The following is a 19,111-nucleotide window of genomic DNA, read 5'->3' as shown; positions in this document are numbered from 1 at the left end:
GGGAAGTGCCTAGAACCCGGAGCAAAGCAGTATCTGGTAGAGAGAGAAGGGAATTGACGGAAGAAAGGAACCCGGGAGAGCCCGGGAAGAGTATAAACTTTGCCTAGCCAGACTCCGGGGGCAAATCGGATCCCAGAGAAGGGAGAAGGATTGAGACAGAAGATAGCGCAGCCTGCATTGAATGAGTACAAAGATAGAGAATTGCTACCGAGGTGCGGAATCGCTTCCAAAGGGGTTGCTTTTGCCCACCTCCCCCAGTCCAGAGACCGCAGCTGCAGAGCGAGAAAAGGCTGGAAGGGGTGCTGTTAGGAGGCGGTGTCGATCTTGGAAATATCAATGTTTTCTCGGCTTCCTCTCCCCCGGGTCTCCCCACTTCATCCCCCACCTCCAGTGCCCTTGATGTTTAAAGTGCTGAGGGTATTTAGCGCGCTAAGGGATATGGCCCCAAACTGCCTATTTATCTTTTGTATATCTCCCAATGTTTAGCCCATAGTATGCGCTTATTGAATTTGTCAGCCTCCCTCCTTCCCTTTCTTTGCCTTCTCTTCTGGGCACCTGGGTAAGTTTTCCCTTTTTTGGCTTGCTTGCTTTTGAAGAGTTGAGGTTGGGAGACTGGGACTAGGTGCAGCCTGGTGTATTGCAGTGCGATTCAGAGGGGCGGCTAACCCACGGATCAATTGGCAGATGCTTTGGCTGTGGAGCCTCTACCCGCCCTTTGCACATTGGGCATTTGCAAGGAGGGAAACCTACGGATAAAATAACATTGAGTAATTCAATGAGATGCAGAGGAAAAGGCAGGTCTAGAACTAGATAGGAAACCGGGAAGAGAAGTGAGAAAAGAAAAGCAAGGTGAGGTAGAATCCAAAGGTGGGGTAGATTATCTAAAGATCGGTAAAATTTTCCCAGGAGGGAGAAGCAGGGGTCGAGTTAGCCAAAAGAGAAGACTGGAGTGAATACAGTGCTCCGACTCCGCAATCCTCCTCCCGCTTCCCTCCCACCTCCACACACCCTGGCACACACGAGGATGATGTTCTCGACTAGAGAGCTTACGCAGCGAACTGAAGACCCCCTGGGGCTCCTTACCTCTTTCCTTCAGCACCTAGTGCATAGGATGCTAGAAGAGAAAGAAGCCCCCTTCTTTTTTTGCTCCTCATCACCTCCCCTTTCCTGTTTGTTATATGCCTGGTTACATGCCAGTTACAGGGAGATCGAAAGGTGAAAAGGCAGGGTGTAGGTGACCTCTGACTCCGGAGACCTTCTGCATTTAAACTTGCTTTGGGTAGACACTAGGAAATATTTTAGCATTTTCGTTAAAATTCGTTATTGTGGTCCTTCATTTTGGGGAATTGCCATCTGCGATTCTCAGAAACAAAGTACAATGAAAGCAGGCAGGCTGCATGTATGTGCAGATGTGTGTTGATTTGGATAGCACAAAGAGAAGCACATTGCCTGGATCTGAGTCCTTAACCAAAGAGGAGAACTACAGCCTCCAATTCTTTAAAACGTTAATTAGGGATCAGAGCAGAGCTAAGAGACAGATTTCTTCAAAATATAATAATTATGAGGTTATTTAGTCACTGAGGCAGCCATCCAAGAAAGTGGCAACCTTTCTAATAAGCAGTTATTATATTATAGCAATCTTGCTCCTTTGAATGCTCCAAAAAAATGACCTTTGTCCTCTTTGCCCAAAATTTCTCCTGATACCTTGCAGTAAAAGGAATAAGCTGGAAAGTGCATAATTCATTTTCTCAGAAAATACAATGTATTTAATGTGGGGACCATTTGGATATTTATTACTTTAACAAAGACTATGAGGTTAAAATTAAATTGTATTAATGGTTTAAAATTAGAAGCATGATTCTGCATTTTGTTTTATGTTTAAGTGTGAAAAATAAAGCATTATGATAATTTCTTTGTACTGTATTTTATTGTCTTCTGAAAATGAAAATCATGAGGGAATGTGTATGAAACTGTATTTGTATAATGACACCAAAATGTATCCCAATGTTTCTTTATTTATGAATAGTTAAAAAATGAGTATTTGCAGTATGGTTGGGTTCCAAGTTGTTTATCACCAAGACGTTCATGGGCATATGTTCTTTTCTTTTTATTCATTCCAGCCTAAGAATCAAGGTGGAAAAGAGCATTTCCCTCCAAAATTCAACCATCTCACTTATCGTTTTTATTGGGAATGGACAATGGAATGTTTTCTAGTTTTGTCATGATTAAAAACCTCCTCCTCTTTTGCATTTCCATGAATTTAGCCAGTCACTTTGGGTAAGTCATGGTTTTTTTTCCCAATTATTATGCTTTGTATCAGCAACAAACACATTCAGTTAAAAATATTTATTCACCAGATCATAGATATAGAACTAAAAGACATCTAATGTCCTCTAATCTATTCTTCAGATTTTACTGAAGAGAAAGATGAATTATAGATGTCAAGGGATATTAAAAGTCTTATCAATGCAGAGCTGGGATTTGAACTCATATTCTCTTACTTCAAATGCAGTGCACTGAATAAGTCCAGAATTTTATACCAATCTAAGAGATTCAGTACCTTCAATGTTTTAGCCCTAGAAATAGCATTCAATGAGACTTTGATAGCTTGACCACCTGAAGTGTAGTTTCTGAAGTGAGTCAAGGAAAGAAGACTAGCAAAGGGAATATTGATGAATCCATAATCTTAAGGATAGAAAAAAATTGATTCAAAATCAGCAGTGCTTCTTCCTATACAGGTTAAAACCACACTTAGAAGTTTAATACTCATTTGAAAAAAATTGTTAGAAAATATGATTCACAAAATTTAATACTTATTGTTCTCTTATTCACAATAGTTTATGAAACATGTGGTGTCATTTGAAGGTTGTGATTAACTGCTTATGGCATTAAAAAATTGTGCTAAATTTACTCAATTATCTTGAATTTATGTTAACTTTGAGTATTTGAAAAGTCACCTTGAAGTCTTACATGATGAAAGATTCCTTGCATTCTTAGTTCTGTTATTATCATTTGTGTGACTTATAGGGTCAACATTATGGGTATTTTAAAAATGTCCTTTTCTCCAAAATGACATTTTTATCATGCCAGAGAAACTCATTCTTTCCATACAGGTCTTCACACTCATTTTGTGTTGTTCAGACCAATAAGGGAAGTGAGAATTTCTTAGCACTGATGAAATTAAGAAAAGTAATTAAAGAGTATCACAGAAAGATTCCATAGCTATAGAACTGTCAGACCAAAGAATTGCCCTCTGAGTGACTCTTTTAAAACTAAAATGGACAAAAATACTGAGAACGTTAGGGTAGAAAACACTTTTTCTGACCTCTAATGCAATTATTCATATTTTTCCTAATATTTAATCCCATCTGCTTGTAATCTAACATTTTTGCATGCACATCGTTTTCAGTTAAAAAATTAGTGTTCCTAGGAAATTTGCAATAGAATTTTGGAATATGTACCAATTGTTTTTGGAATTCACTGTAAACAGTTATTCTGTGAGAGTCATATACATCTTAATTAATATTATTGAAGTTATTTATAGCTATAGTTTTTTTTCAACTTATGCTTTTCCTTTTTTCCTCTTTCTCCTCTTAGATATCCCCAGAGGATGTATCACCATAGTTGCCATATCACCCCTCAAAAACATTTTTAAAACCTTAAATCCATTTTTAAAAATCCTAAAGGAGGCTTACCATCAAACACTTATCAGGATTTTGAATTATATGTACCATGACCCATTTGGAAATCTTGTGATTTCTCTGGAATCTTAACTCTATGTTGAGAATTATACCTAATTAATAAAGGAAATATATGTTTTAATATTTACTCTTTAGTTTTCTTCAGGAAACACCTTAACTTAGAGTTAAGTCAGTAAGTTAGAGTAGTCATCTCTAGTAAGGCTTAAATATCAATATAGGAGCAGAAATTTAGAAGTGGAAGGAACCTTAGAAGCCATTTACAAAGGCACCTAGTTAGAGTACTAAATCTAGAGTTAAGAGTACCTTAGTGCAAATATTACCTCAGACCCTTACAAGTGGTGTGATTGTGGGCAAGTCATTTCATTTTCATCTCACTTTACTCTATGTAAAATGTAGCTAATAATAGTACTGGCTTGCCAGTGTTAGTGTAAGGATAAAATTAGATACCACTTGTAAAGCACTTTTCTTTATAGTGCTACATAAATGCTATTGTTATTGTCACCATTTTTGTTACTATTATTAGATGAGATGACTGAAGGTCAGTAAAACTATTGTAGTAAATGGCAGTGAAGATTTTGAAGGCCTCAAACTTCAAATCCCAGTATTCTTTTTTCCTGTTATACTTCATTACCCATCTCTTAATATGATATTAGATTAATTCACAACCATCTATTATATTCTTTTTTTACAGCAATTGGGGTTAAGTAACTTGCCCAGAGTCACACAGCTGTGTCTAAGACTAAATTTGAACTCAGCTCCTTCTCACTCCAGAACTGGAACTCTATCTACTGCACTATCTAGCTAACCCAGGTTTTTATTATATTCAAGACAATGTTAAATCTTGAAGGTGTAGAGGTAAAAAATTGTAGTCCTGTTCGTTAAAGAACATAGGACTTAATTAGGAATGGATGATATCTACAAAAAGAAGCATGATATAGAATACCAGAGATCAAAGTATAGTGATCAAGTAAAATCTGAGGAGGCAGTGAATCAGTGTAGAGAATCAGAAAAGGGAAATTTTATAGAGTAGGTTATACTCAAGGTGGATTTTTAAGGAAAAGGAGAATTTTACAGGTGGGGATAAGGAGGGGGGCAGTTTTTGGTGCATTACCCTTGTGAACATAGAGATACTGAAGTCATATTAGGAGAGCAGAAAACAAATAATTCATTGTAGCTATAAAATAGCTTGGATGAAGAAGATTCATGTAAAATAAGACTGGAGGGATATGTTTGAACCGGATCCCAGTGACTCTTAAATACCAAGCTAAGGAGTTTGTATCATTTCCTTTAGCCAAATGGAAACCAACAGAGGTTTTTAAATAAGGAGGAAACATGACTCTTTACATTGTTGTTGTTGAGTTGTTTTTCAGTTGTATAATAACTCTCCATGACTCCTTTTGGGGCTTTTTTGGTAGCTGCCAGAGTGGTTTGTCATTTCCTTCTCCAGTTCATTTTATACATGAGGCAACTGAGGCAAACAGAGTTAAGTGACTTGTTGAGGGTCACATAGCTGATGTGTCTGAAATAAATTCATAAACATGAGTCTTCCAGACTTCAGGCCTGGTACTCTAGCCACTGAGCTACCTCGACCATCCACATTAGGCAAATTCTTTTGGAAATACTGTGAAGGATGGATGATGGAAAGTAGTAGAGCCTGATGGCACTAAGCCTAATTAGGAAAGAGTAACTGAATTCTGAAGTAGGGTGATGCCTCTGTAAATGAAATGATGAGGAGAAATGCTAGAAATATTGTGAGGATAGACACAACAGGGTTTCCCAGTTGTTTTGATGTGGTGACTTATGATAAAGAGAAGGAAGAATCAAAACTGACTCCAAAATCTGGTGTGCCATTACCAGAGATAGAGAAGTTTTAAATACAAGGCTTAAATACCAAACTTTAAATACCAGTTTGGAAGGAAGGAAAAGATATATATGACACATTGTTGGTAATATTACCTTACTTTATATAGTACACTTTACTTTTCAATGATTTCTGCCTTGCAAAGTGTGACATCTGGGTTCTACATTGGGCTCTGCAACTGACTGTATTTTTTTATCTTGAAGAAGTCATTTAACATTTGTGAATCTTAGTTCTCTCATTTTTAAAAGAAGAGAATTGAACTCAAGAATCTTTAAGATTTCTTCCAGCTCTAAATTAAAACAAGTATAGTTCTATCAACCTCTACTCTTCATACAGGCTCTGTAAACCAGAGAAAATCACCCCTCTCTCCCTTATGTAGAGGAGGATATTGAGGCATATGACAGCATAGTGACATAGTTATGATATAGTTATGACATAGATATGACAGCTAGTTATTGGCAGAAATGAAATTAGTAGGCATCTTTACTGAATTTTTACTGTCATTAATTTTTTATATTAAACTACCTTGCAACAAATCTTTAGTATAAGAAATATGCTGTGTATATATATATATATATATATATATTTCAAGAATAGATTTCTCTGATATAGTGGTCCATGGAAAATTACTTCAACCCCCCCCCCCTTTTTGGACAAGTACTTTGAGTTCTTAAATAATACTAGAATATTCATTTAACTAGATGAACAACTTAACTATTAGGGAATTGTTCTAAATTTCAGGAATCAAAAGATTTAAGAATTTATGTGTTTATGTAAGTATTATATAAAATACATATACATCCAATGCAATAAAAGTTAAACACCCACTTATTTTGTAGCTAAAATAATACATGAGTATATCTGGCAAACATATAGATACCTTTGTGCACATATGCATGTATAAACATGCATAAATATGCTAATTTTACACACCTACATATATACTAACATGCATATATTCATTTTAACATATAATTAATGTTGAAATCCATTAGTTTGTTGACTGGCTCATGATTAACAATTATTTAGGGAATTAGCACTCTAGTGGTGAAAGTTATAGTTAGGATTAGGAAAATATCTTTTTCTTGAAACATTTTGGTTCTGTTATTTAATTGTTTGGGAGATTAGCTGTCTATTCACAAATTTAGCCCATTTAGGGTTTATGTTTCATCTTTATAAATTACAGAATGTTCATCTTCAGTCTTCATCAGTCACACCAATCATATTCTTTAGTTTCCTATTTTCATATTTTAAAGAAAAACAAGCAGGTCTAAGATGATTTGAAAGTCTGTATTTCACACTATTAATATTTCCACAATCCTTCTTCTGTCATTCCCTTTGTTGATTCTTTCATAAGAATATAAACTTTAATTCCTTTAAACTCTGCAGTTGTCATAAAGACATTTAGATATTGCAAAGATTACTTGCATTACTTCACATGTATATATGTTCATTGCATAAGTTCAAGATGCGGTTTTCAGTCTATACAAATTTAAGATATTTGAATATGAAATTCTGGGAACTAATCCTTTGTTCTAATCTTAGCTGGAAGGAAAAATATGCGGGATGCCAAGTAGCATCCCTGTTTGTGGTCCAAGCATTAGCCTAGCAAAATTCTGAATGGCACATCCCCAGAAAGTTAGCCATCAAGGTAACGATTTTTATCCTAAGGAAATGGTCTAAAAATAATCTATTAAGTCAAAGGCAGTGATTGTAGTCTGTCTCGGTAGAAGGAATATACACCAAATGTATAAAAAATGAACTATTGGGAAGTGGTGCTATGCATTCCTACATATAGAATTTTGTGAAATGTGATGGCTTTTTTAAAAACAGTAAATTAATGCAGTAAAAATGGCAGAAATCATCTTGTTCACCCATTAAAAAAGAGGCTGGAGGAATTTTAGTATTCCAACTTTTGAATCTGATATAGGGAAATATATATCCCTTATTCAAACTCTGTGTTATTTTCTTTGTTAAGTTGAATCTTGAATAAAATGATCAAGTGTCTCAGAATATTTCAGGGCTATATGCAACTATGACATTACTTTAGTGGTCAAAGTTTGTGTTATAATGAAAAAGTGCTCATAACTCTGAATCACCTTAAATGCAAAATGAAAATATCTGAATAATTTGGAAAGTAGGCTAGGTCAGGAGAAAAAAGTAGAAACTGAGCAGTCAAATACTCTGGTTTCTGGTCCTTGGTCTAACTAATTATTTGATCTTGGAAAAATCATTTTATGTTCTTGTGATTCAAGGATTTTGTTTTTGTTTTTAAATATGCAAAATGGTGAAGATCATTCCTGGCATATAGATATTAAAAGTACAGAATGTGGAGTAAATGAATATGGAACCACTTAGTGTCTGAATGACGGAGTCATTTGCTTTAGATCATCATGGAGGAGAGGGTTTAGAAAAAAGTGACAAGCTATGGTCACAAAGAAGGATATTAAGTTATCTTATTAAAATTAAGAGAGAATGAGGAAGGACAAAGGCTGATAGTCGAAGAATAAAGATCCACTCCCTAAGTAACAAAAATGTTGAAACTCACACATCTAGAATTAAGAGAACTACCTGAAAGAGAGAAAAACTTTATAGAAAATAAGGAGGGGAATGAGGATGAAGGAAATGATACAATTTTAAAAATATTATATTTATAAAAAATTAATGTGAAATATGTATAGGAATTTATTTTTTGTTCTTAGTAAAAGGATTGGAAATATGAAAAATACATGAAAATGTCCTGAATCAATATGATGATAAATTAAAGTAGGAGATATGATGACAGCTCTGATTTCTCCTGCCTTTCCATTATCCTAAAAATTCCAAATCTATTTCTGTTTTTGGAACAGATCTTAATATTAAAAAAAAAAAAAATCTTCCTAATTTATTTGATAGATGTTTGAATTTTCTCTTTTTACATATTGTTACTTTGTTATCTTTATTCAAACACAATACTTAAGGATGTTGATTCTTGGGGCCGTTGTAGATACTACATGTGCTGTACACATACATAGTGCATGCATACAAACACACACACACATACTTTTACCAAACTATCAAATCTAAAAAAAGTTATTTTTTTAAAAGAGGGTATTTGTTAGAAGATAGTGCCATAAGTTTGTAGGGTTGGTATAATTTGAAGTTTTATCATGAAAATAAAAACAACATAAAGGAAAACAAGTCTAGAGTCAATCTGTCAATCTGAGTCATCTCTGTGCACTTAAAAAAAAAAAAACAAACACCTAATTTAAAGCTTAATCCACCCATGGGACTTAATAATTAGGGAAACAATAAAGCTAATGAAAGAAAATAATTCCTAAGTGTATGCCTTATCAAGAAGTTAGGAACATTCTTCATGTCAATAGGCAGTTAGTTAAACATAGCATGACAACTAATCAGTGTGACATTGGGAGTGAAGTTACATCTCTATCTGCCAGCTTCATCTGGCAGTCGATTGAACAATGAGTCAGAACAAGCAAGAGAAAAAGGATGTGTGCTTCCTATTTGAAAAAGGAAAAAAGTGTTAAGATATATGAAATGCATCTCTTAATTAATCAGTTTGAAATTTAAAAGTCAAGAGACATCTCTGAAAATCATCTTCTTTTCAAAGCCCCTGATGGAATCACTGATATTTACTAGAGTTGTTATACTTATGATATATTTAGGAAACAATTAATAAAAAAACAAAATACAAAAGTAGAATCAAAGAGACTCCTAACCTTGTTACAATCATGTTAGAAGTTAGAAAACTTTTCTTCTCACCTTTAATAGTGAGAAATCTTTACTTAAGACTTCCGTGGACCTTTCAGATCATTCAGAGTATTTGGAGATTTACAAAGAAAGTTCTCTTCCATTGTTACTTCTCCCCCAAACTCCCACACAACTTAACTCTCACAAAGAATAAAGAGGATACACCAGAGGCATCACATTACTTTTGTATAGATACAAAGCAGTCTGAGTATTAAATATATTTAATTCTTGATCTACAATATCTGTTCTTCAATTATCAAAACTATTCATATTCTAGTTAACCATTTAATGTCATTTCATCAATATGCAACTTTGTGGTAGTTTAAAATTCTTATTTTCTTAAACTATTTAGCTCTCTCTGTGAATACATATATATGTATGTATATATATATGTGTGTGTGTGTGTGTTTTCATCATACTGTGAGTACTTCAATCTCTATATTAAATATTTTTAAATGATATAATTGGATAATTGATCACATCAGAAAAATTAGACATAGACCAAAAGATTGAGAGATCCAACCAACAGGGGACATAAAAACTTTTAACAATGTTTACTTGTATGTACTTTGCCTGTGATTACCTAGCAGTGAAAGCTAGTAATTAAATAGTATTTCTTCTCTTTGAAATTGTTAAGAATATTTCAGGAAATCTCAGAATAGACTTATTAAAGCAAAAAGTAATATTGGATTATGGAAGGTAAAGTAATCTAAGACCTCCTTTCAACTTTACTATTTAAAGTAGTATGGATTCTAAGATTCCTAAAACAAATCACTCTATATATTACTCTTCCTTTTTGGAATTATTGCATTAGGCATTATATGTCACTTTCTCACTTGTTGGGAAATTTGCAAGGGAACTCATAGGAAATCAATTTCCTAGCTTTAGCAGGGTCTTGCTTTAAAAAAAAAAAATTCCTTTTCTTAAACAGCTATTCACAAATGCCAACAAGTTCAGTGAAGGATGAGACCAATGATAATATTACAATATTTACCAGGATCCTGGATGGTCTCTTGGATGGATATGACAACAGACTACGCCCAGGACTTGGAGGTGGGTATGTGATCCTTTTATGAAGAGAGGTGAATACTGGGAAGAATTATACTTCTTTATTTCTTGTACTAAAGAAACTTGTACAAGAAACTCTATGGAGTGGCTCCTTTTACGTTCCTAAATAACCTTTCAGCCTTATACTGAACAGATAAATCATTGTAATAAGACATATTTGGACTAGAAACAGGAAATGATATGCTTAATTTTAAAGAAAGGTCATTTACTATCCAAGTTACAAAATTCTTGCTATATGTTGACTCCTTTCATTCTCACAACAAGTTATGCAAAGTCCAGTGCGAAGTATTATCTTAAAAATTTACAAATTAGAAAACTGAGGGTCATTAAGGTTAAGTTATTAGGCTAATATCACACAGATAATTAATGGTTTAGCTAGGACTCAATGAATCCAGTGATCTTAACTAAACTATTCCAGGGATACATGTACCTTACTTTCCATTTTCTAGGTCTTAACTGTTTTAGAGTAAATTTATTGGTTTCGGAGAGCAAATGTTCCTGATAGTATCCTTGTCCAAAGAGAATCACTTTTTCTGGGACATTTAAAGAAAAACAAAAATTTAGGACAACCCTGAATGGATGGATCTTTTACAAATCAATTTTACAAACTCAGCCTTTCAAAGATTTGATGAGAAAATAATTTCCTATCAAGTGAATAACCAATAGAGAAAAAATAGATGTTCTGCAGAATAGGACAGATTATGATATTCCTTAATAACATGCAGCATTAGTGATGAAAAGTAATTTATTAAAAAACTAAGAAAAAGGGGATAGTAACTTTAATTTCCCTTTATGTGGTTTGGTTTGCAAAGTACTCATTTGCTATTCAAATAACATCCAGTGCTAATTTATAAAACACACACTCAAAAGAGAAATTGTAGGAAGCAATAACTGGTATGTGATGAAATTATTAGAAGGAGAGCTTCCCAATTAGCATTCCCAATAAAACTACTTATCTAAAGATTTAATGTTGCAAAGGTTACTGAATTTTATTTCTGAGTATAATATCAATGATTTACATACACACATATATACATATATGTATATGTGCACACATACATATATTTATACCTATATCTAAATGTATGTGCATGTGTATTGTGTATAAAGCATTAACTTAGATCCCATGCAGAATACAGAAACATTAAAGCATTATTCTAATTTTCAAAGAGAATGCAATGTACATGAGGAAATAAGACATGCACATGTAAAGATTTAACAATATGACAATATCAGCAATATATGACCAGTAGTAAGTGTAGTACTTAGGCTATAAATACTATCAGAGTATAGATTTGAAAGAATTCATTTAGGGTGGATTAAAGTAATGAGGTATTTTTTACCTAATAAGTACTTGGTAAATGATGATGAATGGAAAGTTATATGAAAGACATGGGATCAGAGCTCAGTCATCAAAGATGGGAAAGATTTGAGTAAAGAATAAGGGGAACAAAATGATCAGATATAATTCTCTTCCTAATTCTATGACATAGATTATTTTAAGATATTTCTCAGGAATACCAAATATATTCCAAGTAAATGGAAATATGCTGAAGTCTTCTTATAAGATAGCACTTTAAAGTAAAGTCCTAATGCTGCTTCAGTAGTAATATAAACTTAGGTAGGATTGAATATGATTATACTAAATTATAGTTCATAAACCAAAAGAAATTCTAGAGCCTCTTTTGAAACAACATTTTTAAAAGTGCAAAACTATTAAAGAATTATATATTGAAACAATCATCTGTTTTATATCTCCAATTGTCTTTCCGGCATTTCAAACTAGTTATCCAGTAGACATCTTAAACTCATTATGTCTAAAATAGAACTCATTATCTTTTCTTAAAAATCTCCTCTTCTGCTTTCTCTATTAATATAGAGGGCAATGCCAGTCTATCAATACTAGGAGTCATCCCGTATTCACTATCTCTCACCTTTCATATATAATATGTTGCCAAGGTCTATTATTTTCCCTTTTGCCATGTCTCTCATATACACTCCATTTTTCCTGTGCCATAACCTTGTTGCATGCCATTCTCCCTTTTGTTCTATATTATTGTAATAGCCTGTTACTGGGTTTGAATGACTCTAGTCTCTCCCCAGTCCACTCCACTAAAGTGATTTTCTTAACCAGGTCCATTCATATAGCACCCTTCTGCCAAGAGAAAACTCCCTTGATTTCTTATTGCCTTCAGAATCAAACCATGGTATTTGGCATTAAAAGGCCTTCATAATCTAGCTTTCTACTTCCTTTCCTGTCATTATATCTTACTCCCCAACAGATATTCTTTGATCCAATGGCATCAGCCTCTTGGGTATTCAAGAACAAGACACCTCATCTCAATGGTGGGCATTTTTTTTAATACCTCCATGCCTGAAATACACTTTTTCCTTTGCTCTGACTACTAGCCACTTTAAGTGTCAACTAAAATTTCATCCTCTACAGGAAGCCTTTGCTAATCATCTTCTCCTCACCACCCTGTCTTAATTCCAGTGCCTTCCCTCTGTTAATTATCTCTTATCTTCTTGTATATAACTTGCTTTGTATATATTTGTTTGTGTGTTGTTTCCCTCCATTGGATTGCAAGCTTCTTGAGGATGGAAAATATGCTTTGCCTCTTTTTGTATCCCCAGTGCTTAGCACAATATCTGACACATAATATGCTCTTAATAACTATTAATTGATGAATTGATTATATTAGTTTCAATTATTATGTGATTATTCAATTATTTATGGAATAATTTAATTATTATAAAATTAAAAATCACTTTTGCTTCCATTATAATCTTGCTCCTATATCTGTTGTGTTTGGTGGCTGAGAAGCTGGAGTCTCAAGGGCTTTGTTAGAAAGATTATGGCTGTGTTGGACAAGCAACATGTTTATTGCTAAAAGCTCAGAATTTGGAGAGGTTTATACTCGGAGTGATGGTGGTGAATTTTTGCCCAAAATTATTCTGAAAGAATATGAGTTGTCAAGTAGTCACAAATTGCATTGTTGAAGCATAGAAGGACAGTGATGAGGAAGAAATGAAGTATTTAACATGAATCCTGATAGTGAGTTCAATATTATTCAAAGCATTTTATATCCATTATTTTATTTTCTTGCAACCATCCACATGAGATATAGAGGTCAAATATATTTATCCCAACCAGACAAATTTAGAAACTGAGACTCAAAAATATTATCAGAAATATTTCCTGGGCAAAGTCACATAATTTATAAGTAAGGAAATAAGATCTTTTAGTCCCAGAATTTTTGACATCAAATATAATATTCTTTCCATTACATCAAATTATCTTTTGTGATTAGTTTTTTTTTTAATTTGAGGTCATTGGGGTTAAGTGACTTGTTCAGGGACACACAGCTCTTAAGTGTTAAGTGTCTGAGTTCTGATTTGGACTCAGGTCCTTCGGACTTCCAAGATTAGTTTTCTATCCATTATGCCATCTAGCTACTCCATTTTGATTAGTTTTTTAAAATACTGCTTTACCACTCATATTAACTGAATGGCAGTTAATGAGAAAAAAAAGAAATGCTGCATTTTCATATACAAACCTCTTTTTCTATTTTATTTTGTCTATGGAAACTCCCCATCTCTCTCCATCTTTCTATTTCTTTGTTTATATCTGTCTCCATCTGTCTCTTTTTCTCTTGCATTCATACCCTCTATCTTCCTTTCTGTGTGACAATTCATTGTGTGAGAGTACCAAACTAAAATGCTTTTTATCATTGGCCATCCATTCTGTCTCTGTTTCTTAGTGTATAGTGAATGCATCCTGGAATGTACAATGTAATACTACATATCAAAAATTATAGAAACTTTTTCTTTTTATTATAGATTTAATAGCATCATCCTGTGGTACAGAGATAGATTATAGGATTTTGGATAAAAGTGACTTAAATTTGAATCCTTCTTTTTTCACTAGCTAATAGAACCAGTAAGTTAATTATGCACTCAACATTTAAGACAGTTCTTTAAGATTTATGTAGAAAGTTGTGGTGAGCATCGTATAAATGGAAGGATTCCCTAGTCCTATGATATAACTGATCCTTGATGTATTGACAGATTGTAATTTTCTGAGTTGAAATATAAAAAAATACTCTGGGTCTAGTACACATTTTAGTGTAATTTAATTTGTACCTATTTTTGGAAACAAAGCAATAGTTTTTTTTAAAAAATATAATACTCATAGATTAGAAGATTAGATATTCATTAATTAGAAAATAAAATATATCTTCATTGTTTAGTTGTTCATCTTTATGAAAATGACTAAATTAGGTTTCATCTTTCTATATTTCAGAGAGAATAACTCAAGTGAGAACAGACATCTATGTTACCAGCTTTGGCCCAGTGTCTGACACAGAAATGGTAGGATACAGGGCATGGACCTTATCAAGCCCCAAATTAAATGATATCTCCAAGGGAGAGTTTATTGAAAGATAATAACTTTAATTCCCTTTCTTTGACTTAGGAGTATACCATTGATGTATTTTTCCGACAAAGTTGGAAAGATGAAAGACTTCGTTTTAAAGGACCAATGCAGCGACTCCCTCTCAACAACCTTTTGGCCAGCAAGATTTGGACTCCAGACACATTCTTTCACAATGGAAAGAAGTCCATAGCTCACAACATGACTACACCAAACAAGCTCTTAAGGCTGGAGGATGATGGTACCTTGCTCTATACTATGAGGTAAAGTCCCATTTATGCATTTCTTTAGAATACTGACCTTTTGAAGAGTTCTTTCTTAACATCACTTATTTCTGGAGCCTTTTGTTTCTCCTCTAGGGAAAGGAGACTAATTTCTCATTGTTTTTCTGCAATGAGCTTCTTCTTTAAGATTATATAGTTAGTATTATTCATTAAATGCAGTATCTCCTATGAAGCCCTTCTAAGAATAATTAATGCATCTAGGTATCACAGACCAGACAATACTGGACTTTGAGTCAGGAAGACCTGGGTTCAAAAATATCCCTTAGACTTATATGACCCTGGAAAAGTCATTTTAATTTCTTTCAATCTTAATTTCTTAAATGGGAATTGTAATAAAACCTACTTTGTTGGGTTGTTATGAGGATAAAAAAAGATAATTGTGTAAAAGCTCTTTGAAAACATTTAAACACTATATGATAATAATTATTAATTATTTGTAGAATGACCATTGAGCACACAATTCTGTACTAGCTACTATGGAAACATAGTCAATAAGATCTCCTTTCAACAAGTCTCTTACATCTTACATCAATTCAAATTCTGTTTAAAGATTCCATTTTTACTTATACTTAGTTCTCATAGTCTTAGAATTGGAAGAACCTTAGGCATTCATGGAATCATAGAAATAAAGAATTTAAAACAAGGAAATTTAGAACTCCTCCAAACCAGTCTCATTTTACAAATGAAAAAACAATACAGAAAAGGTATATAGTTAACTTGCTTATAGCTATACAGCTTAAAGTGCTTGTTCTTATTTAGATTTATCCCCAGGGCCTAGTGCAATGCCTGGCATATAATAGACATTTAGTTAAAAATCTCATTAATTGACTGATTATTAGATGGAATTTAAAACTCACTTTCTAGTGCTTTTCTTATTGCTATTACAAAACCATTCATGTCTTTTCTAAGGTAGGGCAGTGAATAGTCTGACCTGGAGTCAGTAAAACCTCAATTAAAATTTGTCCTCAGACATTTACTATGTATCTCTGGGCAAGTCACTTAACTTATATTTCTTCAACTTTTCTCATTTGCAAAATGGAGATAATAATAGCACCTACTAACTTTTGTTATTTGTAGTTTTCTCATCTATAAAATAAAGGTAATGGAAATACCTACCTCCAGGGATTGTTTTAAGGATCAAAGGAGATAATAATTATAAAGCACTTAGCATAGTGCCTGACACATAACAGGCACTATATATACATTAATATTATTATTATATTTTAACAAGGAAATCTCACAGGACATATAAATTGTTTTCTTGAGTTATTATAAATTTGCTATTCTTGCAATACATATTTATTTCTTTAGTTACAAGTCTAATATTAAAAAGATGACCTAGATTTAGTAGAGTAAGCAAGTCATTAATTGTGTCTATTTTAAAAACTATAGGAACCATCTTATATTTGCTTTTCAAAAAGCCCATTTAATATTTTATATCTTAAGGTCCTTTTAACATCTAATGTTTAACATCTAATTTTGTAATATTTTCATGCTGGATATCTCATTATTTTTCATCTGGAATGATCTCACTTAATTTCATACTGTGAATTGTTAATTAACTCTAAGTAAATCTATCATTAAATCAATCAATTGAACAATTTAAGACAAAAGATGACTTAACAAGGTTTCCATTAAAAACCTCCATTTGCACAAAGTATATAGGAAAGACTAAGGAAAAGTACAGAAAAAATATTTGACCTAAGAAGATATTTATATACATAAGAAAATTAAGTGTGTTGAATTCCTTCCCTTTATCTCATAATCTCACACAGAAGAATGAGGATCGTTCAAAATGGGCACTTGATCTTTTTAAAAAGAATGATATTACCGAAAGAATATTAAGTAACAATACTTCAAGGAGATGTTAATTCTCTCTATTCTATTTCCATTGTCTTGGATTTTAAATTTGCCTATCTTGCCCATAGAGAGGAAATGTAGTTTAGTTAAAAAAGAAAACAGGGGATTTTCATAAGCTTTAGATGTTAATTCTATTTTCTTCCCTTTATCATTAAAAAGCAAATCACTCCCTAACTCCAGGTCTCAATATCTTATCTTCATTTGTTTAATGAGTGTTTGAATAGAGATCTAAACTCACATTGGCAATTAATATTCTTTGAATTCTGACTGTTATGCCATAAGTAATATCTTGCATATTTTAAATATGGATAATTCTTCAAAAAAAGTGACTACAATATCAGCTCTATACTCCAACTATATAAAAAAGGATTTTTCTCCTTACATCATAACTATTACACTAAGGGACAGCCAGAACATTAGCATCAAATTGTTACTTTGATTTTATTTTAAATATGATTTTACTTAAATGTTTTGATTTTAATTGATGTAGGTCTACTTATAATCCCCTTGACTAAAAATACATTTAGGCTTAGACTCTAAAATAGGACTAGAAATATGAGTAAGGTTTAGGCCTAGAGCCCTGAAGGTTATAGTACTCAGAGGGAGGAGTCTTCAGTCAAATTGCTTTGAAACTCTTCCATAAAATCCTCTCTTCCTTGCCCACTACCTACTCTGTTAATGGTTTTAGATACACTCCTTTAGGAAAGTGACTGAATTATATAAAGTATGAGCCTAATAAATATTTGTTGAATAAAAACATATTAATTCACTGTTCCCCCTAATTTTGACCAAACAAACAAGTAACATTTACTAAGTTCCAGCTATGTAACTGGCAGCATGCTAGGCACTGGGGAAACAAAAGAGACAAAAGATTCTCTCTGTCCTGAAGGAAATTACAATCACTTGGGAGAAATAATATTCAGTTGAATATGTAGCGTCCCACCTCATTTTATTATCCCATAAATTGAAAGTTTGTGGTAACCCTGGATTGAGTCTAGTTTATTGATGGCAATTTTCCCAAAGTCTTCATATCATGTCTGTCAGATTTTGGTAATTCACTTAATATTTCAAACTTTTTCATTAGTATTATATCTATTATGGTGATCTACGATCAGTGATTTTTGATAATACTATTATCATTATTTCGGGGAACCATGAATCTCACCCATATAAGACAGTAGACTAAAAACATATCTATTGTGTATACAGACTGCTCCACCAAATGGGCTATTCCCTCACTCTCTCCCTATTCCCGAGATACAACAATATTGAAATTACTAACCCTACAATGGCCTCTGTATTCAAATAAAAGAGTCAATTGATGTGGCAAACTTCATTGTTTTCTTATTTCAAGAAATTGCCACAGCTACCCCAAACTTCAGCAACCACCACCCTGATCAGTCAGCAGCCATCAACATCAAGGCAAGACCTTCTACCAGCAAAAAAAGATTATGACTGATGGCTCAGATGACGATTAGCATTTTTTAGCAATAAATATTTTTAATTAAGGTATGTACATTGATTTTTTAGACATTATACTATTTTACACTTAATAGATTACAGTATAGTATAAATATAACTTTATATGTTCTGGGAAACCAAAAAAATTCATGACTCGCTTTATTGTATAATTCACATTATTGTGGGACTGAACTCATATTTCCAAAAGAGGCCTTTACAAAACAAGCTCAGTATGTGTGTTTGTTAAATAAAAGATGGTTAACAGAAGGAAGGCCCTGGAATTAAAAAAGGACTGGGGAAAGCTTCCTATAGAAAGTAGAATTTTAGTTGGGACTTAAAAGATGCTAAGGAGGTCATATATTCTAGAGATACATTCCTTGAAATATAATTCACTTACAGAATCTTCTATAGCTGCTGAAGCATCTAGGTGGTGCAGTGAATAGAATAAGGACCTCAGACACTTCTGCCTTCAGGGTCATATTGTGTGACCCTGGGCAAGTCAATTAATCTTGTTTGTCTCAATTCTTTATCCATAAAAGAAACTGGAGAAAGGAATGAGAAATCTATTCTAATGACATTTTAAAAAACTCAAATGGAGTTGTGAAGACTAAGACATAACTCAAATAACTGAACAATAACAATAACAGCAGAATCTTTGAAATAAGATGATAAGCATATTTTTAAAAATCAACAT

The 19,111-nt window shown here is 33.0% G+C and overlaps 1 protein-coding gene across 3 annotated transcripts in view; it reads left to right on the top strand.

Moving 5' to 3' along the window:
* The window catches only part of GABRA5 (gamma-aminobutyric acid type A receptor subunit alpha5), a 110,437-nt gene that overhangs the window by 772 nt on the left and 90,554 nt on the right, over positions 1-19,111 (top strand). For all 3 annotated transcript variants that reach the window (XM_031959098.1, XM_031959097.1, XM_031959096.1), the window contains exons 2-5: positions 2,121-2,277; positions 10,244-10,365; positions 14,684-14,751; positions 14,855-15,075. In XM_031959098.1, coding sequence (XP_031814958.1) covers positions 2,192-2,277; positions 10,244-10,365; positions 14,684-14,751; positions 14,855-15,075 — 497 coding nt within the window. In that variant the 5' untranslated portion in view covers positions 2,121-2,191. The remainder of the gene's footprint in view (positions 1-2,120; positions 2,278-10,243; positions 10,366-14,683; positions 14,752-14,854; positions 15,076-19,111) is intronic.

Source organism: Sarcophilus harrisii, chromosome 3 (genome assembly GCF_902635505.1).
Source record: "Sarcophilus harrisii chromosome 3, mSarHar1.11, whole genome shotgun sequence".
Classification (NCBI taxonomy): Eukaryota; Metazoa; Chordata; class Mammalia; order Dasyuromorphia; family Dasyuridae; genus Sarcophilus; species Sarcophilus harrisii.
Note: the sequence above shows the minus strand (reverse complement) of the source record. Positions and strands in the feature narration are given on the sequence as shown.